Source organism: Gossypium raimondii, chromosome 3 (assembly GCF_025698545.1).
Source record: "Gossypium raimondii isolate GPD5lz chromosome 3, ASM2569854v1, whole genome shotgun sequence".
In the NCBI taxonomy this organism is placed as follows: domain Eukaryota; kingdom Viridiplantae; phylum Streptophyta; class Magnoliopsida; order Malvales; family Malvaceae; genus Gossypium; species Gossypium raimondii.
Window position 1 is genome coordinate 53175095 of NC_068567.1, and position 23153 is coordinate 53198247.

The following is a 23153-nucleotide window of genomic DNA, read 5'->3' on the forward strand; positions in this document are numbered from 1 at the left end:
CTATACTTGAACCAACAGAAAAGGGTAAGCGACGTCTTGGGGCATCAACAGAGTACTGTAGATCTTCTAGACACATGTCAACATCAGAAGGGTCTTCAGAAAGTTTGTGCAAAGAAGTTCAAGCTGCGATATTTGAGGCACCTAGTCTTCATACTATTTATATTTGAATTTATCATTTTTGGAATACTTCATTCTTTTGCAAGATACGCGTTACCAATCAATTCATTTGTTACTATCTTTGATAACTTATTCGTTTCGAGCTAGGTTCTCAAATCAATATTATTCTACCCATCATTACATTCTTATCGCAAGCATGTTGCTTTGGAATAATGATTAATGGACTAATAAAAATTTCACAATGGAAGTTTTGCATATTACTCTATAAGTTTCTAAATAATACAGTAACCTGAAACAGGACTATTGTTTAGAACGCACCAGGTTTAAAGGAAGAAAAGTCTAAATTAAGACTGTCCCTTCAGATTTTATTAACCAAGCATTGATTGAACAAAATGAAAAGATGTCGTGTCGGTGATAAGGCTTCGATGAACAAGCAGGCAAGAATCACCAGGCAATAAAAGGGGTTTCCTTAGAGAGGAGAAGCCTTCATTTTCTCTATCCTTGAATTGAAATAGGGAATGATTGAGGAAAAGCCACATATTTCTACCCTTGGATTACGGTGGGAGAATGATGGTACAAATTTTGGCGCCCCAATGGATTAAACTTTAAGGTTTACAGTGGGGAGCAACTTGGCTAAATGTTTCTTCAGAAAAGCTGGTCAAGCGAGAAGGCGTTGTAGCATGTCAGAGTTAAAGCCTTAATAAATGTCAAGCAATGACAACTTGAGCGATAAAGAAGGATCACTCTAAAAAATGATATTCTGCATTCATGCAAACATCATCCATACATACCTAGTTAAGAGTATTTGATTCATTCTAATCATGACATCCTAATTATTAGGCATAATTACGTTCATTATACAGGTCATGTTCCCCAGAGAACAGATCAATGAACATTTCAGATCTTGTCTCCCTAAGTAGTAGCGGAGCAGATCGAAGACGGCGAATCTTATCTTTAAGAGTAAGGAAGTAGATTTAAGCCACAAGTCCCATCTCCCTGACCAGCAGTGAAATAGGTTGAAGATTGCAAGTCCTATCTCCCAGACCAGTAATGGAATAGGTTGAAGATTGCAAGTCCTATCTCCCTGACCAGCAGTGGAATAGGTTGAAGATTGCAAGTCCTAACCCGCAGTGGGATAGGTGGAAGATTATTTTCTATGCCTCTGAAGATACAACAGGTTGGAATGAGGCTACTTGAAGAAGAAGAGCACCAAGGTCCAGCACGACTAGGCAAAATTGGCCTTTTTTTAAGTCTTTGCTCCATTCCCGTTACACGACAATAACCAAAAAAGGGCAGCTGTAAGGCCCAATATTTGCCCGGCCGGTGCACAAATAAATACCAAATTAAATAACAGTCCAAATACATAAGCCTAACATGGCCCAACCCATTTTAACCCAAACCAGCCCCAAATTACCAGCCCGATAGCCCAAAACAGAAAAAATCAGCATCAAACCCTAGCAGCAACGAGCTTTCAACGCCGCAGCCACCAGGGCCTTCCCTCGCGCATGCACCACCACCACGTGCCACACCTCCACGTCCATTGCTCCGTACGGTCAAACCTGCACACAAGAAAACAAGCAAAAAAAAAAAAACAAACAGAAAACAGCAGCAAAGAGAAAAAAGAGAAAAGATATTTGTTGTATTTTTTTTATTTTCATTTTATCTTCGGCTATAAAGCCATTTTCCAAAATTTGTAAACGTTATGCACACTCACAACATCAATACAGAGATACAAAAATTTCAAAAATACAGCAAGTATAGCATTTTTTAGGTGATTTCCGATTCAAGTTTCCTTTTTTTCTCTTCTTTGTTGTTTTTCTTTTCTTTTTTCTTTGGATTGGTTTTCATAAACGGAGTAATCAAATAAAAGGAGGAAGAGCCCGTACCTGGGTAAGCCCACCGTCGAATCCCTCGTTGGTTCCGACCAGAGCCAGATGGTTGGCGACTCCGGTGTTGAAGCGACGCCTAGGGGGATGTTCTTTTGTTTTAGGTTTTCTTTCAAGAAAAATGGGGCTAATACTTAGGTTTTTTGTGTGTTTATAGACAACACCAGAAACGACGTTGTTTGATGCCAAGACAATGGTTTCAAAACGACGCCGTTTAAAGGCCTACGACCCATGTGGTGACCCGACCCAGGAAGGATCCGCGTGTTTTGACCCTTGTTGGGCGATTTGCGCAAGTGGTCCCTCGATTATTATAGCGTGTTTAAATAAGTCTTTTTATTCCCTTTAAATTTAGCCCCCATATTTTATTTTTGTTGCATCTTGGCCCAGACTGTACGCTGCGTTTTGGAGGAACGGGGATTATTTCCCACTTGGTCCCCCAAGTTATCCACGCATTACATTCGGCCCCTTTACTTTATTTTATTTTCATTTGGCTCTTTTAATTCTGTTTTTAATTTCATTTAATCCCTTTCGTTTTTTATCAATTAATTTAGTAATAATATCATTATTATTTATTAATTCTAGTATCATTCGTATTATCATTAAACTTTTCATTTCATATATGTTACTTATTTAGATTAATGTATGTATATTATTTGGTATATTACACATGTATTTTTTTACTTGAAATTCATTTTAATATCAAAATTTCACATAGTATTTATTTTATCTTCCTTTAAATCTATTTCAAATTGTATGTATATATATCGTTGTTTGTGATAAAATCTTGTGCATGTGATTTATTAGAAATTTGCAATTTACGCCTTGTATGCTATTCATTTTTGGTTTATTTCAAAGATTGTTTATATTAATTTATTTGATATTCCTTTTAATTCTTTAGCTTTTAGTATTAATATCTACCAACATATAATATGAGATTCTTACCATTGTTATATTGTATTGTTCATTTATGTTTATTGATTGTGTGACATTCATTAGTATACATTTTAATTTATGAATCATCATCTCGCATTGTACATCATTGTTCAATCTTTTTATTTCGTTCAAAAGAATTACGTTTAATATCATTTAAGTATCAAAATCATTTCATCCAAAAGCTTTCAAAATAACGTAATATTCGAAATTTGGAATCCTCGAGAGAAGCGAGCCCTAACGTATTGGGTTCTAACTTTCCTAGTTGAATCTAAATAATAAAAAATTTTCTTTAATCAATACACATAAACCAAAAACTCATTTTCAGGAATTCGATACATCGTGTCCTAATATATTAGATGTGACACGTCGTTTTCTCGAAATGAGGGTTTTTTTTAAATATAATAAAAGCTATACTCAATGCTAGGAATTTTGAGAAATTGTACCCTAACGTATTGGGTTTCAATTTTTCATTTGACTTAAAGCAATTGAATATCCTTTTTAAAACTTCACCACACGAGTTTTGAAAATTAAAAGACAAGCTTGTTCTCGAGGATTAAAGATGTTGTGTCCTAATGTATTGGGCGTGACATTTTATTACTCTGAGACAAGGAGGTCTTTAACATTCGCCTCGATTTATCCAAGCATCTTTTATAAAATTAACATTAATAAAAAAGGAAGGATCATTTTTAAAAAAAATCTTTTCTCGACACTGAGACATTAAACAAATCAATTCGGTACCAATTTTGGGCGTTACGAGGGTGCTAACCCTTCCTCATGCGTAACCGACTCCCGAACCTATTTTCTCAAAATTCGTAGACCTAAAATCGTTTCCAAGGTGACCCGATCACACCTCTAAAAAAATCGATGGCGACTCCCAATTTTCGTTTTTAAAATCATCAACTACATTTTTTGTTTTTCAAAAAAGGTGGTTTCGACAACATATAGGCCATTATTAAACAAAATACTTATACATGCCATTATAACCAAAATCAAAACATTCAAAAGTACCGATACAACCAATGGATAGAGTATACAACTGCGACAAGCTTCCAACCCAATCGAGCTTCCGATAATATGAAAAGTAAAGGAAAACAAATACATAAGCAATGAATGCTTAGTAAGCTCGTATAAACTTTAATCATAATATTTCTTTTCAAATATGAAATTTATACATATCAAGAATAATCCAATATTGATACCACAATACTCCTGAAGCTATATTTAACAACTCACTAAGCGAATAAATCTACAATATCATTTATAAAAATTATTCCTAGCATAGTAGGATTTTAAACAACTTTAACTCTTCCAAGTTTTCTTTATTTTCATTTGCGTTTCTTTACTTTTCACACTCATTCCATATGCATAACACACCAGTAATAAGCATATCATTCAACCATAACTACAAGCTAGTGCATTTAAACATAGATCTTTTTCAAATTAATCACATGATAACTCATTTCATAAGAAATTGCATAACTTAAACCTTACCACTCTTTCATGAGCACAAGCATATTTTCATTTGAGCACTTACAATTTCAATGCATCTTGTAATTAAACATATTACCATTCAACTAGAAATTTGGCACTTGCATAAGCATCAAACAACAACACTTGTTAGCGTACTTTAACATATTTCATATAATTTCAACATCAATAACCTTATTATCTCAACATGTCACACTTGAATTTATTACTCGTTTCAACTTATATAATATTCATGTATCAACATACCAAGATATTGATATGTATATATACATTTCATGATACATATCATCTTTTACTGTTTCTTCATATACATCCAAGACAACTCCCGATAACTTACCATTCGAAGAACGACTTATGGATATGAGTACATTGTTTTCAGAATCCTGAAGGCTGAACAGAAGGTTATGAGAGCTAAACGAAAACCCATAAGGGTTAAATTAAAGCCCAAAAGAGCTGAACGAAAACCCATAAGGGTTAAACTGAAGCTCAAAAGAGCTGAACGAAAACCCATAAGCGTTACCTGAAACTCATATGAGTTAACAGAAGCTCGTGGGAGCTAAACAGAAAGTAAATGTAACAACCCGGTTTTGACCCTAATCGGAATAGTAGTTTCAGGACCAGAAATCCGAATCAGAAAAATATTTTAATATTATTTTTAGTGTCTATTATATGTTAAGTTATAGGTGTGAAAAATTAGTGGAAATTTAATCTTTTGAATGTTCAATTCGATAAAATGGTTTAATTGAGTAAAATGAAAATTTAGGGTTAAATCTAAAATACCTAATTGTTGTTGTCTTTTAAAAATGGGGTCTTAAATGTCAATTAGACCATTTGAAATGATAGTGGGTGGCTATGGACAATTATATCCTTATGTTATATGAAATATAAATTATTTATTAAAGGTTAATAAGGTAAATAAATAAAAAAACTAATATATTTAATTAAAAAACAAAGAAAATTCTAGGGTTATCATCTTCTTCACTAGCCGAAATTAAACAAAAGAAAAAGAAAGAAAACCTAGCTACATTCGGTCATATAAAAGCTTGATTGAGGTTAGTTCTTTATTCGGTTTTAATAATTTTACGTTTTGAGATCGTTGCTTTGTGTTCTTCAAAACCCATGTTTTAATTTTGTGAATTGTTGATGATTTTGAAATGTGCCATTGATGAATGCTTGAACTTTGTGATAGTTGATGATGAAAATGAAAGATATGTGATAGATTAACAGTTTTGTCTTTGAATTTTAATGAATTTGAGAAATTAGAGCTAAATTGTGAAAATAAATTTTGAGGATTAAAATGTGAAATAAATGAAATGTGTGGACTTGTATAAAGATAAGGAACATTCGGCCCTAGCTTAGTATGGGCAAATTTTGTGTAGTTTGTGTTTTGTGCAAAAAGGACTAAATTGCAAAAAGTGTAAAATGTCAGGGGCAAAATGGTAATTTGCCCATTTATGTATTTTTGGATTTAATTGAATGTTTTGATGAATAAAAAAATTAAATTTGAATATGTTTAGATCAAGAAACGAAGAAAACGGATTTGGACCAGGGGAAAACGAAAGTAGTTGAATAGTCGATCGTGTCCGCTGATATCCGAGGTAAGTCTATTAGCTATTTAATTTTATTAAATCAGTTATGAGTATGTATATCAATTGTATTTTTGTTGAGTAAAATTTAAAAGTATAAAATTTGAATTGAAAGTATGAAATTATGTATACATATATATGTTAGATTCGAATGACTATGAATATGCAAATATGCATATAAATGTCCTTGTAATAAATTTAGGTATGAACATATATGTATAAATTATATTCGAATATACATGTATATACATGTAAAATTTGTTGTATTGAATTTAGGTATGAAATTTCAAAGGTATGAGATATATTCGAACATATGCATGTATGTGTGAATAAGGTGTGAATTTAGTATAAAATAGTTGTATAAGTTGGAGCGAATAAGTATGTGTACTTATGAATAAATATTTATATTGAGTATAAGTATGAAATTATATTTATATATATATATATATATATATATATTTAAATTCGAATATGTATGAGTATATAGGTATATGTTCTTGTTTGAATATAAGTATAGAGTAATATATGTTTGTTATTCGAATAAGTATATATGTACATGTATAAGATCTTGTATTGAAATGGTATATGAAATTATATATGTATATATGGAATTCAAATGTTAAAGGTACATAGAATATTATAAGTTAAATTTTATGATATTAGTAGTGGAATCTAAAGTATGAGGTTATATATATAAATGTGTTTCGGTTGAATTATTGAATTATTTAAGTTAGATTTGATGATTGAGATTTATATCTATCCATGTGTTTTAAAGATATAAGTTATGAATATTTAGTTGAATTTTATGTGGATTTTATATACAAATATGAGATACAACTTCTGTGAATTGAGATTCTTTTGTTAAAGCTCACTATCAATCGGATTTATTGCCAGTGAAATTATTCAGACTATACATCTAGCAGGCTAAGTGCCGGTGATCTGAATCAGGTTATAAACCTATCAGGCTAAGTGCCGGTGATCTGAATCAGGCTATAAGCCTAGCAGGCCAAGTGTCGGTGAATCTGTTAAATTAAGTGATTATATGCATTTGATACATATATATATATGATTTTGTTTATATGTATTTGATGAGCATATAAACGTTTGGATCTTTGTATTTAGTTAGTAGGCACATATATTGGTTGTTATGCAAATTATTGAATATATGTATGTATTCGGCATATGTGGATTATAGGTATAGATGTGCATTTGGCTCACGTAGTTGATAAGTAACAATATATGTTTTCTGACATATGTAATTGAAAGATCATAGATATGCATTCGATGAAATGCAAATGATAAGTATACTAGCAATCAGTATATACAATTAAGGATTATGTTTGTAACTTGATTATAAGCATATAATGTTTATACATATGTTCGTTTATATGTATTTTAGATATGTTATAAACTTACTAAGCTATAAAAGCTTACTTTGATTTTTTTTGTCCAATTGTTTTATAGATAAAAATCAAGCTGCAGACTCGGGGATCATTAGCGAAGATCATCACTCTATCTACTGCCTCGGTATTGAAATGTTTAAATTTTAACTTATGGCATGTATAGGCTAGATAATATTTTGGGAGTCGTATTTTAATGTACTGTATATATATAATTAATAGCCATACGAAATTAGCTTATTTTTCTTATGGTTTAACTGAACTGAAATGTTATGTTTTGTTATAAAAAGTTAAAGTAGAATTTATAATTATACTTACCTAATATTTGAATAATTTAACATAGATGTAAAATTCTTGAATTCTACTGAATGTCTGTGTTAGGTTGTGTTTTGTCCAGTAATGCCTCGTAATCCTAATTTATTGACGTATACGGGTTAGAGGTGTTACAGTAAACACGAAAGTTCGCAACAAATGCTGAACCTCAGTTTTAATTAGGTAATTTGTCGTCAATTCATCCTTTGCATTTACCGTCAATTCATTCTTTGCCACAAAACGATTGTACTCAATCCCGCGTTCCACTCGTTTTAAACATTCAATTCAATTTCATAATTTTAAAAATAATTTTATTTTCAACAATAGATATGAATAAATATATAATAACATTCATCAATTTAATAAATAAACATTAAAATTTAACCATATGAACTTACCTGAATTGAATTGTAATAATTGTAGGAATTGGGGACTATTTCGCTATTTTTCTTTTTTCACGAATATCTACGAAATCTTGATCTAAAATATAAAATTTCTCATTCATTAGCATATATTTCAGTTCCAATTTATTTCACAATTTATACCCTTCAATTTTGTGAATTTACACAATTTGCCTAGCTTTTACAACTTTTACAATTTAGTCCCTTAATTAGTTAATCTATCAAATCAACTAATTTTTCTCAATTAATAATTTATAAAAATATTCTAGGCTATCATACAGCCCTTAATAAAATAGAAATTTAATACCAAACCCTAATATTTTAGCTATTTTCACAGTTTGATACTAACATTAATATTTAACAAAATCACTCTATAATATCATCATACAACAAAATTAAAGCTCTAAACCCACTTGATATTAATAATTTATTTCAATGTATTAATTTATAAAATATAACAATTCATTTCATGCAATTTGGTCATTTTTGACATTTTTACAAAATTGTCCCTAAAATTTTACATTTATTTAATTTAGTCCGTGAGCCTAAAACATGCAAATTAGCCATTTTTAATGTAAATCCATGCTAGCTGAATGTTCATATATATTTTTCCTCCTTCTCATCTCCATTCCACATCCTTAACGTATATATATTTGTTAGAATCTTTAGCAGGAGATGATAAACAAACAAACCAATATATATACGAAATAGATTACAATGATAAACAAACCAGCCAAAATCCACTAGTAACATGTGATTGAAGCATGGACTTAATGAAGATAGGAGAATGAGTGTCCAAACCAGATTCCAATTTACCTGCTTTCTCCAAAGCCTTTACTCTAGCTTTATCTGAAGCATACACTCGGTTTGACAAATCCCTATGCTTAGATACCTTAAATTTGCCATAAAAAAGCCATTAAACCCAAAATATACAAACAAAAATAAAAACTCCAAACAAGCATTACCTTCTAGGTATCATCACTTTATCCACAAGAACCTACTTAAAGAGATCAAGGTAAGAAAATGCCCTCATTTTTAACTAAACACATGAAAGAGAATCGAGGAAATCACTCACTTCTTGGTAAATCGGGGATGGGTTTTAAGGCGACACAACTCGATTTTCTAACCATAACCAATTGTTTTTCGACTGTCAGAGGCTTCATCTATTTTCTCTGTTTGGGATTAAATAAACTATACAAAGTAAGCTTCTCATTAGTAAAACAATAAATAAAGAAATAAAAATTGAAGGAGGAATTGCAGAGAGATGGAACCAAAAAGGGTTTGAAAGATGGGGTACGAAGAAGTGTAGAAAGTTGTTGAAGATTGAGAGCTTCCATTCTTTTCTTGTTTTCTTCCACATGAAATTGAAATAAGGGAAAGTTAAAGAGGAGAGAGGAGGGAAAAATATTTGGAGGCAACAATTTGATGAATAGGAGAGGAGGGCTTTAGTGGGATTTTATAAAAGAAATTATCGAAAGAGAGCTACGGAGATGATGACTGACATCTCTACAATCAACAGCTTAGGAGACTTTCTCGTGTCTCCATAGGTAATCTAGAGAGATGCAGCCTAGTGTCTCCATTGGTTAATTCTAAAGAATAAAAGGAAAATACCTATATATTTGACAACAAACAATCAATTCAATAAACTTACTTACACTGGTGTATATACGTATTTTCCCTTAACAGAATATTGGGGGAGCCTCTGACAAGTTCAACAAGAGGTTTGAGGGAAAAAAAACTTACTTACACCAGTGTAAGTATTGATAAGGGACCAAATGAATATTAGTAGTGAATTTATGTTGGAGTTTGAATCGAGTTAAATAATAAAGAATCAATTCAAACAGTAATGAATCGATTTAAAACAACAAACAATCGATTCAAAGAAGTAAAGAATCAATTTAAGACAACAATTATGAATCAATTAAAGAAGCAAATAACCGATTTAAAACAACAATAATGAATCGATTCAAATAAGTAAAGAATCAATTTTAAATAACAAATAATCGATTCAAAGAAGAAAAAATCGATTTAAAACAACAAATTTAGTAACAAACTTATTCATTATTTGCATACGTACACATGAAATACTTATATCACAAATTCATTCATGCAATGTATATATATACATAAAAGTAAAAAAAAGAAAAAAGAATCCCATTAAACTTGATATAAGTGAATTTGAAATCATATGGATTGATAAATTTTCAAGATAGTGAAGATGGACATACCGTTGTCTCTACTCCAATATCGTGAATTCGTAAGAAAGCGAAAATTAAGGAGAATGAGAAATTGACGTTAGAAGAAAGAAAGCAAGATTCAAAATACCTAGGAAGAAAGCAAGAACAGAACATTTCAGTGTTTAAGTTGTGCAAAACAATTTAGAAACCTACGAAGATGATGACCGATGTCTCTACAATCGACATCTTAGGAAACACAAGAAAGTGTCTCCATAGGTAATCTAGAGAGACGCAACATAGTGTCTCCATTGGTTTGTTCCAAGGAGACGCGACAGAAGCGTCTCCTTAAGTTAGGTCTAAGGAGACGCTTCGCGGTGATGTCTCTTCAGTGCCTACCTAAGGAAACGCTATTTATGTGCATATATACATATTGATGCGAGTCAATTTAAAAAGACAAGATCTCGACACGTCTTAAGTCATCTGTTTGTTATAGTGTAAATTCAATACTTGATAAATAATATAAATACTATGAAAATTTTAAAAGAAAAACATTAACCAAATTCAACCTTAATTATCACCACCATTTTCCAATATAGCGATAATTAAATCCAATAATTTTGGACTTAATGTAAAAGCAAAGCAATTTGAGGAATGTTGAATATTTGCCATTTCTATAAAATTTGAATTTAAATTCCTAAATTTAGTTTAAAAATTAAATATACTTATTATCCACATAAAATTAAGTATTATTATTTGAATTAAGCTAACCATCGGATATTTGAATCTATTAAATATCTGTATTTAGTAAGAAATTTTAAAGAGTAATGAGAAAGATAAATTCAAACATTAGAATGTAAATTTGTCATTTACAAATGTAAAATAGATTCAAATTATGAATACTCGAGGGTTAATATTTAGTGTAGATAATAATTAAAATATACGAGTTTGAATATTTTTAAATTTGTAAAATACAAATAAAATATTTAAAAATATTCAATTTGCGCTAACGATTGCTATCCTAATTTTGATTAATATAATAACTCTTTTAGGCATAACAACTTATTTGACCCTTCTAATTTAAAAAAAATTTTAATCTTCAATTTAATTTTTTTATTTTTTAGTCTATAAATTTGTGTCTTTTGTCAAATCACTCAAAACTGGATGTAAAATTTAACTTTTTAAACTTTCCTGACATGGCATGCCCATGGATGACACGTCAACATTTGATTAATTTTTTAAAATTTTAAAATTCAAAAATTATTTTAAAAATTAAAATCTTCAAAATTATTAAAATATATAAAATTTATAAAAATAATTTTTAATATTTTAAAATTTTAAAAATTAATTAAATGCTAATATGTCATTCAAGTGGTAATTCACGTGTATGCTACGTCAACAAAGTTAACAAATATTAACTTTTCCATTCATTTTAAAGTGACTTGATAAAATATAAGTTTAGGGATTAGAAAAGATAAAAGTTAAATAAAAAGTTGAAATGATTTTTTTTGGGTAAAAATAGAATGAAAAAAATCATTAATTTGTTTTTGCTTTTCATATTCCCATAACTGATATTCAAATCAGAAAACATGGCAGATACAAAAAATATCTAATATAGCAGCGCGGACGCTTCGTTAGTGAGTAAAGTAGAATAAACCACCTTATCAAGCATTTGTAAGCTAATGAATAACTTGAATGCTGCGTAATTTTTGAGTTGTAGCAAATCAGTACATATATTTAATTATTTTCTTCCATTAGCCTTCTTTTATCGTTTGATTTGTTATTTACCCTCCTAAGCAATTATTAAAATAATTTTTATATATAAATTAAATTATAACTTGAAATATCATTCATAATAAATAATTAAATTTACCATCATAATTAATTTTTATGTGAATTTTAATAATATTTATTTTTCACCTGTGCCATAAATTTAAATCTAGAGTACCAGCCTTGGCCTGTAGGATTAATCATACAGATTTGGCTGAGAAGTTTAGGTCCCTTGAGGCATGTGGATGGGTCAATATGCTTATTATAATGCATTTAAGGTAGGGCCATTGTGAATGTCGACCATAAACTTCAACCATAAAATCAAAAACAATTAAGATTATGGCCCGTAGTTAACTAAAGATTTATATTTTAAAGATTTTTTTGTCATTTGATACATCATTAACAATATTACTATTTTCCTAATGGTGTGACATAATTATTGATGACGAATTAGAAGAAAACATATAGCCAACTTTTTTAGTTTAAACAAATAGAAAAGAAAATTTAAAAAAGAGAGAAAGGAATGCGTATGTCAGCAACTCCGCCTCTGGTTGGAGGTGGAATCAGATAACTATTTAACCGAGTCGCTTTTTCACTTCCAAAGTAGCTTCACCCTTCTTCCAAGGGCTACTCTGAGGCTGTGGTTGCCTTCTCCTCATAAAATAAAGTCTTTTCTTTCTTTATAAATAGCATCCCCACACACACGGTCCCAGAAGAACAAGCGAACAACTTGACTTTATGAGAGGCTAGGCTAGGCTTCATTACCTCTCGTTGTTTTGTGTTTTTGATTTATAGGAGAGAGAGAATGAGTGAAGTGGCACCGTTTGCGGTGATGCTCATAATGGAGGGTTGCACCATAGCATTGACGATATTGGCCAAAACAGCCTTAACGGCTGGGATCAGCCCTTTTGTTTTTGTGGTGTATACCAATGCTGTTGGCTCCATTCTCCTACTCCCTTTTTCCTTCCTTTATCATCGTGGGGAAAGGTGTGTCTGTGTCTCCCTCTCTAGGCTCTACATGTATCTTTACAGGACGTATGCATATGCTTTATTTTCCATTAACCCACTTCTTCACCAGTGTTTCTTTCCCATTAATTGCAGAATAGAACAATCGCTCTTCACCTTCCCACTCCTCTTTCGTATTTTTTTCATGGGTTTGACAGGGTAGTTTTCTCTTCTTTTCTAATGTTCCTGCTGCTACTGTCAAAGCTATTTTCAAAGTGAGGATTGATTTTTTATTTTTATTTTTATTTTCTATATCCTGGTGTTGATTTGTAGGGTTGCAATCTCTCAGAACCTTGCATTTCTCGGGTTAAGCTACAGTTCACCAATCGTTGTATGCGCAATGGGCCTCTTGATGCCTACCATTTCCTTCTTGCTTTCCATCATTCTCAGGTTCTTAACTTTCTCCCAACCATCTCCATTTTTCTTTCCTTTTTTGTTTTAATTTGTCTATTTCAGTTTCTTTTTAAAAAAAGGAAGTGAGAAAACATATTTAATATTCAAAGTTGACGAGTACAAACTGAATACAGATATCTACGGGTTCACCCATGCATGATTCTTGATAATGATATAGTTAGAATATTGAATGGTATGTATACGGTGAGTTAGCTTAGTGTTACTTATTCATCGCGTTTTAATTAAGTCAAAAATTATTAAATTTTATTTTATAAAATAACAAGAATTTATTTTTTATTTTATATAAAATATAAAATAAAAATAAAAAGATGCATATAATAAAATTATCATTTTAACTAAATTGTCATTTACTTTTTATATGATTTTTTTATAGATATATCCAAAATGTGATTACGTTAAATCTAAGAATTGATAAACGAAATAACCTATCACTTCCATTATACGATTTAAAGAGTAAAGGAAGTGAAGACCACGGCCCATTGGACTCAATTGTTAGTAACTCTTAAATTTCAAATATTGTAAATAAAGAAAATAAATATCTGTTGAAGGAAGGTCAAAATCATTGTGGTGGGATGCTTAGATAAAAAGAAAGACTGTCTATTGGAACATCTTATTCAGTGTTGGCTGAAATTTCATAATTATCACAGGACGGCAAGGCTGGATTGGAGAAGCACAAGCAGCCAAGCCAAAATGATTGGAACTTTTATATCAATCGCAGGTGCAATTTTTGTAGAACTATACAAAGGCCCGTTTACACGACCATCACCTGTTTCACTTGACCACCACCTTCAAGTTATACCAAAACTTTTTGTTTTCTACTCGACGCCAGATCGTTGGGTTCTTGGGGGTATTTTGCTTGCGGCTGCTACCTTGTCGATTTCAGTATGGAATATTGTTCAGGTACAAGGTTTCGGTCCACAAATAAACTAAGCTCAGTATTTGGTTTTTGTGCCTTGAAACCTTGTCCTCCTTTTATCATTCAAAAACAATACAACTTTTTTGTTTGTCAGATGGGAACCGTCAAACAATATCCACAAGTGATGAAAGTGGCCTCGTCTTATAGCTTAGTTGGGACTATCCAGTGCCTGGTTTTTTCTTTGATCATGGAAGGAGATCTAGATGCATGGAAACTGAAACGCAAGCGGGATCTCCTACTCATTATTGTGACAGTAAGACCACCCCCAAAAAAAAAAAAAAAGAAAGAAAGTGAAATTTGGCTAACACCAAACATTACAAGTTAAAGAAAATTAGTGACTAATAGATTCCATAATGATGGTTATAGGGAGTATTTGGGAGTATTATCCGTAGCAACGTTCATATAGCATGTACGAGAATGAAAGGCCCTTTTTATGTGCCTATGTTCAAGCCCTTTGGGGTAGTCTTTGCAACAGTTCTTGGAACCTGTTTCTTTACAAACAGTCTTCATTATGGAAGGTAATTAAAATCTTTGTCCCTTTTCTCTTACCTTTCAAATCTTTATATGTTGTTGACACAAAAAGGTTGTACAGTGTGATGGGTACAATAATAGTAGGAACGGGATATTATGCTGTGATGTGGGGACAAATCAGGGAAGAGGAACTTCGTAAAGAGCGTGAAGTTGAAAAAGTGGGTGATATTTCAGACCTCAAGGCCCCTCTGTTGCAGGAAAACGAAGATGCCCAAGTCTAGAGCCAGGCCAAGCAACCTCTACAACTATTATTGAATTAAAAAATCAAGTGAAAGTGTCCCTTTTTTTCTGTAAAAAAAAAAAAGAAGGATTCAACAGCAAGAGGCCCGACCTGTCAAACCAGAAGGTGCTGTGATTTTGCAGAAGCCCCTTCTATTACATGTATATACATTTGATAGGATGGCCTTTCACTGTAAAATGTAAATCTACTTGCTGTGTTCCCCCTACTTGTTGGAGGTTTGAGGACAGATTCTTAAGTTTTAAATGACTCTGTCATATGTGGTTTCTGTGTGAATAAAAAACTGTGAAAAAAATGAAAAAAATTGTATATGTTGTATTTATGTATTGGAGTGTTTAAAACAGCTATGGTGTTTGTTTGAAGGTTTCTTTAATTTGTTTACCTGCTCATGTAATTATCTCTTGTTTGCTGCATTCTTTTTCCTTTTACCTTTTTGAATCCAGTGCGCAACATAAGTTCACAAACAATATAGAGGAAATTAAGAAAATCCATGGCAATACATAAATTATTATTGAAAATACAAAGTAACAGAATTACTTTGCAGCAAGAAGTCACCACTCAACAAGATGAACTAATTAAGGATGGATCCTAGGCAAATATTCTGAAGTGGGATCCTTGCATGTTATTTTATTACTAATAAAACATGAGAGAATCCATTAAGAAGGGCTAGGCGCATGCATGGCATGGCATGGCATGGCATGGCATGGCATGGCCTGGCCTCTCTAAGCCTTACCGTGAAGATAGTCATCGATCTCCTTGAAGTTCTTCACTGCAAATTCCTTAATGACGCTTGGATCAGGGATCTCTTCACTTGCTTTCTCAAACTCACAGGACCATTTAACCAAGCTCGACTCTCCCTTGGGAACCACAATGATCTTGCCAATGAAAGTCTTGTAGTATTTCAGGAGATCCCCATCAATGATGCTGTAAACATATTTCTTCTCAGCTTCATCCACTGATTCGATTCTTTCTTTTGATACCTTAACGATTGGAGACCCTACCATGAAGCAAACAAAAATGCAAAAAAAAAAAAAAAAAAGAATTTGAAGTCCAACCCTTAGGTACATTTGCATCAATGAATGCCTCGTATTGCATTTAAATTGGCAATTTAAGTTACTGTTTTAGTTACCTTCGGCATAGTTAATAAGACGAACAGATCCAGGGGCCTTGCCATCGCCTTCTAGCACTTGAATGCTCTTGTAATCATGGGACAAGGCTTGAGGGAAAATCGTGGTGGAGTCCCTAATGGTTCCCCACACTTTTTCTGCAGGAGACTTGAGCTCGAAATCCACATGAAGCTGCCCACTGGAAGCCATTGCTGTATTTGCTATTGTATATATGCTAAAAGGGAGAAAAAGGCAGAAAGGTTGTTGACATACACCTGGTAGCATAGATGTGTATATATAGTAGCAGAAGAAATAAGTGGTTTCTAAATGTCGCATTAAATATCTTTGGTACAGCTTCAACTGCCCATCCGGAGGCACAAGCACGCACCTAGCGAGGGAGTTGGTCGGGGCCCATTATTTGTGGCGTTCACTGATGCAATTTCAAAGCTAGTCGGTGAAGCAATAACTAATGGATCGTAGTGTAAAATGTCATTTCAACGGGTTAACCAAAAAAAGCAATAAAATGTATTTGAAAATATAATTTTCTATTTTAAAACAAAACATGCTAATAAGAATGCAAACATATAATATATTTTATAATTAAAAATATTTTTATTAATAAAACTGGCTTATGTTGAATGCAAGTCTTTTGGATAGAGTTTTCTAATAAGCCAATTTTATTAATCAAAATTATTTTAGAATATATTTTAATAACATGTTTAGATAGATGAAACAAACCAAACGAACTTTAATACAAAACACGGCTAAACATTTGATAAATTTAAATTAATTATTCAATGTTGTCGGTGGACCATCCTAATAGATTTGATTCAATGATGAACAAATTAATTACTTGAGGCAATGTATACATTTATTAATCTAACAAGGAAGTACTATATAAGTTATTATTAAAAAAAGGTATAAAATATATACATTATTATTAACGAAACTTTATTATTATTTATTTTAGAATTTTAAGCTTTTAAATTTAAGTCTCGAAATTATGTATGGATTAATTAAATTAATTGAGTTGAATTACTTTTACATAAGCTATCAATTTAATGCTTGTAATGATTTAATTCTATTTATGATGGTTGATATAATTTGTTAGTTCTTTTAATTCATGATTTATTAGTTGTAACTTCAAATATATATATTATTAGTCATTTAGATTATTCATTTCGTTAGAAATTTTAAAATTAAAATTAAAATTTATTTTTAATATGATGATATTACTTGGCTAAAGAGAGTATATATATATGTATGAAATTATAAATCCTAGTGAACTATTATTTAACAATGCTAATAGTGCTTTTGGATTTTAGCTAATTCAGTTGTAGTAGCGAGAAAGATTCATTAACTCTCGGGGCTTCTCGAAGATGAAGTGAATTTCTTTTTTAGTTGGGAGAAAATGATTGAACAAAAAACTAAAGTTGGGGGAAAAATTAAGTGAATTGAACTGCATGCCAAAGCGGTTGGCGCATAATTAATTAGTCGCTAAATTAGGGAGTAGTTTTAATTACGTGCATTATAGTCGGATTGAATTTATATTTGTTGATATAAGATATCAACAAGGTTGAAAAAAAGGAAAGTATGGTAATGATGTTGGAAAAAGAGGAGGAGATGATATCGAGGAAGATCGATTCACCCATGTCAGGCTAAGAGTCGGAAAAGTAGGAGGGTGGAGGGGAGAATCGAGAGGAGAGGATGATGGCTTGGCCTTTTAGGTTTTGTTAGAAGGAAAGGAGAGACCCCTTTTTTTATGATGTGCTTTGAAGTTATTTATAGGAGAGGTGATAGTTCTAGGGTGGTCCCCTCTTGAAGAGTGCACACCTGTTAATAATGGATGGCTTAAAAGAGGACTCGACTAGGTGGTTAAGAATGGATGGTTCCTTCTGTTGGGGGGGAGATAGTAGGTCACTAAGTGACCATCTAGACAATACAAGGCAGAGGGTTACTCGTGGATCTCTCCGACTGGTTTTTGTGTTGTCACGTGTCCCTATCGAGGTAGAGGTATAATAATAGTCCCCTCCCCTAGTTGAGAGGTAAGTTTTAAAGTGACCGTGCCTCAAGACCATCTGTAGGTTGCCCCCATGAGTGGTAATTGCTGCAAATTAAGCAACGAGACGTGGGATGAAATTATTAGCCCAATGATCCGAGAATATACGATACCTTGCAAGGCTATTGAAACTTATGTCTACCCCTTTTAATATTCTGTTGCTGTCAAGGGGCAAGACTTTTAGTCTGACAATCCGTGTGGCCTTAGGCGATTCCTTTGCTTCAAATGTGCTTAAGTCAGCCTAACTTTCACAAAGTGAGGATTCTCGCAGAATTCCTCTAAGGCAACAAAATATAGCAGAAGCAATCTCAAAGACAAAAGAAGCTTGAAAGAGCAGATTAGCCATAGAAAAGTAATGCACACAAGGTGTTTGAGCAAATGCTTTCAATTTAGTATTTACTACTAAAGAATGAAATACAACGGATTCAATGGATTACTACAATTGAGGGGGAGACTCTCTATTTATAGTTGAGCTCCCCTAAAACCGACGGTACAAATTGAGTTACATCAACAGATGAGATCGAAGCCTATCTACAATTAAAGGATTTACATAGTCTCCAAGATTACAAAATCAAATCTTATCAAATTAAAAAAAAAATCTACAATTACTTTCCCTATTCCTATTTACCAATGTAGCCCTAATTTACCATAAGTGTAACATCCATTAGCCCATTAGGAAGACATGGTGTATACCAAATAGTCAACAGTCGGCCCAACGAACTGGGGCATTACTGATAGATTCAAAACCCTGGACTTGTTTCAGAGTTTGAGAAAAAACAGTTATAAGGATTTCCCTTTACGTTAAAACTATTAATCCTTTCTAGTTTGGTATTACATCTTTAAGTACAGTAATAAGAATTACTAAACTACTCATTAATTAGATTCTACCATTAAAGGCGAATACGTTTAGGAAAAGAAAATTTTGAAAATTTCAAAACCAAGGGAATTTGCCGACTATAAATATATATAAACAAGGTCAATTACACTTTATAAGACAAAATAATATATTCGTGAAGCGAAAACACAAATTAAACACAAAACGTGTGAATACGCCCTTCGTCGAACAACCATGCATGATACAAAATGGATAAGTGGCTCACTTATAGTCGCAACTCTGGCACAATCCCTCATCCACAGATATTCTTCTAATACTCAATTTCCTAGGAAAGAAAGGTAATAGAGTAAGTTCATTTGAACTTACTCGGTTTCTTAAAAACACAACATAATTATCAGGTTACCTATGATCAAATAAAAGATAAAGTGATTTTTTAAACTTCGTCTTACTGTAACACTACGCCAATTTACCAGTATAGCTTACTAGTGCACACATCACAAATATAACACACAATATCCTCAGTGGACACGTGCTAGTTATTCATACATACTTCTCTCAATCATATGTGCTTACCATTAACCCAACCTTGTGCCAACCTCAACTCCATAATTCAAAAATCAAAACCGTATATATTTATTCATATTCCTTGTCATATTGAACACGTGTTCTCCCATATCGTTGGGGCATGACCTGCCAGTCCGGTTTACAATAAAGCTGCCTTACCGAAGGCATCACAAATAAAGTTTCTTTCCACATTTTCACATATCGCAAATAGTTTGGTACTAGGCTAGCACACAAGGTGGGCATTAACCGTGACCATGGCCATGTACACACAATACTGACTCGTTAATACACAACACATTGACATATTTTCAGCAGAGACAACTTACCTTACACAACTCGATATCATAGAGTTTTTAAAACCCAAAGGAAGCAAAAAGAAACTTACCAGAACCTTCAGGATAAAATCTACTCTATTGGTCCTTTGCCTTGATCGTTCAGACCTTCTCTAGCTTCTTGAGCTAAATAAGAAATAATCATAATTATCAGACCATTTATCTACTATAAATTAACCATGCATGTACTAGAAAAAAGACGTAAATCTCTTTGACAACATCCTAAGGGCTTCTAAAAAATTACCAGTCTGTAATACTTATCAATGGTGTTTAACAAGCTTTTGGATATTTTCCTCGTCTCCTCTAGAGAAGATGACTTAAAATAAATTTCTTAAAGACATAGAGAGAACACAGAGAGAAAAGAAAAAAGTAAAACATGTTGGTTATAGACACCCTTTTATAGCACAGACAACGATAATAAGCTTACTGGAAAGGTCTAAGACCCTATTATCAACCTTGAATTTAGAGGCTAAGCTTACCTAATAAGATTTGAAATCTAACCCTTTCAAAATGTAACTACTACCACTAATCAGAGTGGTAAAACATTGCTTGCACACTTGGGCAACCAATTAAATAGGTTATTCGATTACTTAAACATATCAAGTTGTCATCTACAGTACTCTAGTTCAATTCCAACTAGGTCTAAACTAAACTCTAACAATGCCCATCAAGCTATTGTTTCCATATAAGGCAATCTTACCACTCCACAAACTAGCAAGTTTGCCCAGAACATCTAGGGTTCATGGATCGTCTTATAAAAGAGTCAGTCAAACCCTAAAGTTCGTTAGCCTTAGAGTTCGCCAAATGGTGAATTCCACCAAGCTGAACCTCTCAATAGTGTATTAAAGAATTCATGAAACACGCCAACCCAAAACTTAAGTTGATAATTCACCCTAATACTACTCTGGCTTACTCAATTATACACCAAAAAAATATTAGTATGATCTACGCTGGTGGGTTGGTACAACTCTTCCCCTACTTTGAAAATTTCTTCCTCAAAATTCTTACCTGTGAAAAGGCATGGGTATTGTTCTTTCATTAAACTTTCCCTTTCCCAGGTGGTTTCCTCCATGTTGTGATTCCTCCATAAAAAATTTACTAGTGGAATTCTTTTATTCCTCATCTCTTTCACTTCTCTAGCTAAAATTTGAACAGCCTCTTCGTCATAAGATAGGTTAGGCTTCACTTCTAGAATTTTACTTGTACCACATGGTCTGTATTTGATCGATATCTTCTCAACATGGAGATGTAGAACATGTTATGAATCTCCGACAGTTCTGGTGGTAGCACTAATCTATATGCCATTGGACCAACTCACTCTAGTATCTCGTATGGTCTTATAAAACGTGGGCTTAGCTTCTCTTTTTGTCCAAATCTTATTACCTTTTTCTAGGAAGGCACCTTTAAAAACATCTTGTTTCCAACCTCAAACAATATCTTCCCTCTTCCTATCAGCGTAAGTTTTCTGTCGGTCTTGAACAGCTTTTAAGTGAGTTCAAATAATAGAAACCTTTTCTTCCATTTCTCACACCAAGTCAAGACCAACTATCTTTTTCTCATTGGGATCCAACCAACAGGTGAGAGATCTACACCTTTTTCTGTATAGTGCTTTGAAAGATGTCATTCCTAAGCTAGTGTGATAATTGTTATTGTATGCGAACTTTGCCAATGGAAGATATTTTTCCCAGTTGATTCCAAAATCTATTACATAGCTTCTGAGTATGTCTTTAAGAACTTGAATAACTCTTTCTAATTGTCCATTTGTTTGAGGATGGAAGACAGTACTGAACTGTAACTTGGTTCCCAATGACTTTTGTAGTTGTTTCAAAATCTTGACGTGAACCTTGGATCTCAATCAGATACTATAGATGCTGGTATCCCATGGAGTCGTACAATTTTCGATAAATAAAGCTCTACCAACTTTTCCAGTGAAGAGTTTGTGCACACAAGCAGGAAATAGGTTGACTTAGTGATTCGATCCACAACCACCCAAGTTGCATTCTTCTTGGTAGGACTGAAGGGAAACCCGAAATGAATTCCATTGTGATTTTGTCCCACTTCCACTCTGGAATCTTTAAAGGATACAGCTTCCCTAAGGGAACTTGGTGTTTCGGCTTCACTCGCTGGCATGCCAAATAGCTTGAAACATATTCTGATATCTCCTATTCATTCTAAGCCACCAATATAAGCTTTTTAAATCACGATACATTTTAACACTTCCTGGATAAAGCAAAATGGGTCCTTGATGAGCCTCTCTTAACAGTGTTTGTCTCAATTTATTTCTTGCTGGCACATACATATTTCCCATATACCGAAGTTCACCATCCTTTTCCAGGGTAAATCTCATAGTATCGCCAAACGCTAACTGCTTCTTGTACTCTTCACACTTAGTATTTTTTAGCTGTTCCTCTAGAATTTGAGAAAGAACAGTAGGACAGACAGTCAATTTTGCTAGTGACCTATCATCTAACATGTGAACACTCGCTTGAAGGTGGTACTCAATAGTCAGGTCGTAACCTTTTAGCAGCTCTATCCAATGTCGTTGGAATAAATTTAAATTCTTTTGTGTCATCAAGTACTTCAAGCTCTTGTGGCTCAAAAACGAGCGATACTTCTCATTATAGAGATAATGTATCCAGATATTTAGTGCTAATGCTACAGCTGCTAGTTCTAAGTCATGCGTTGGACAGTGATCTGCCATAATTCGGTGTAGCAGATTAAAGTAGTTTTCGCATTTTATGAGCTTGAATACAAGCACTTTGGTTAAGTTTTCGTAATTCTATTTACATTCAATAAATCGTGTAATTTGAATATTTTATTGACCTTAGGGGCCGAACGAGGCTTAAGGGTGAGCTAATATGCTTTGTGAGTGTGCGGGAGACCATTAGAAGGTGTGCTAACTCAGTACTGGTCGTTGTTGCGACACGAAAAGTTAGATGTCACAACATAGGGAGAAAAATAGAAGAATTTCAAGACTCCCTTCGGTGTCGTGACATAGCCTGAGGATGTCGCGACAAACCCTTAAAGATACCTTGAAGATGAGCATACTGTCTTCGATATCTTAACATCGCCATTGTACGAGAAAT

The 23153-nt window shown here is 32.8% G+C and overlaps 2 protein-coding genes across 2 annotated transcripts; one reads left to right on the forward strand and one right to left on the reverse strand.

The window, feature by feature from the left end:
* Nucleotides 1–12766: 12766 nt before the first annotated feature.
* On the forward strand, nt 12767–15533 carry LOC105794682 (WAT1-related protein At1g70260). Its single transcript, XM_012623973.2, has 7 exons — nt 12767–13054; nt 13169–13231; nt 13346–13462; nt 14134–14386; nt 14497–14655; nt 14769–14920; nt 14995–15533. The coding sequence occupies exons 1-7, from the start codon at nt 12873–12875 to the stop codon at nt 15152–15154; spliced, it is 1086 nt and encodes a 361-aa protein (XP_012479427.1). The 5' UTR covers nt 12767–12872; the 3' UTR covers nt 15155–15533.
* A 116-nt stretch (nt 15534–15649) lies between these two features.
* LOC105794683 (MLP-like protein 423) lies at nt 15650–16555 on the reverse strand. The gene is made up of 2 exons (XM_012623974.2): nt 16301–16555; nt 15650–16168 (listed from the first exon to the last, which is right to left on the reverse strand). The coding sequence occupies exons 1-2, from the start codon at nt 16485–16487 to the stop codon at nt 15894–15896; spliced, it is 462 nt and encodes a 153-aa protein (XP_012479428.2). The 5' UTR covers nt 16488–16555; the 3' UTR covers nt 15650–15893.
* Nucleotides 16556–23153: the final 6598 nt, after the last annotated feature.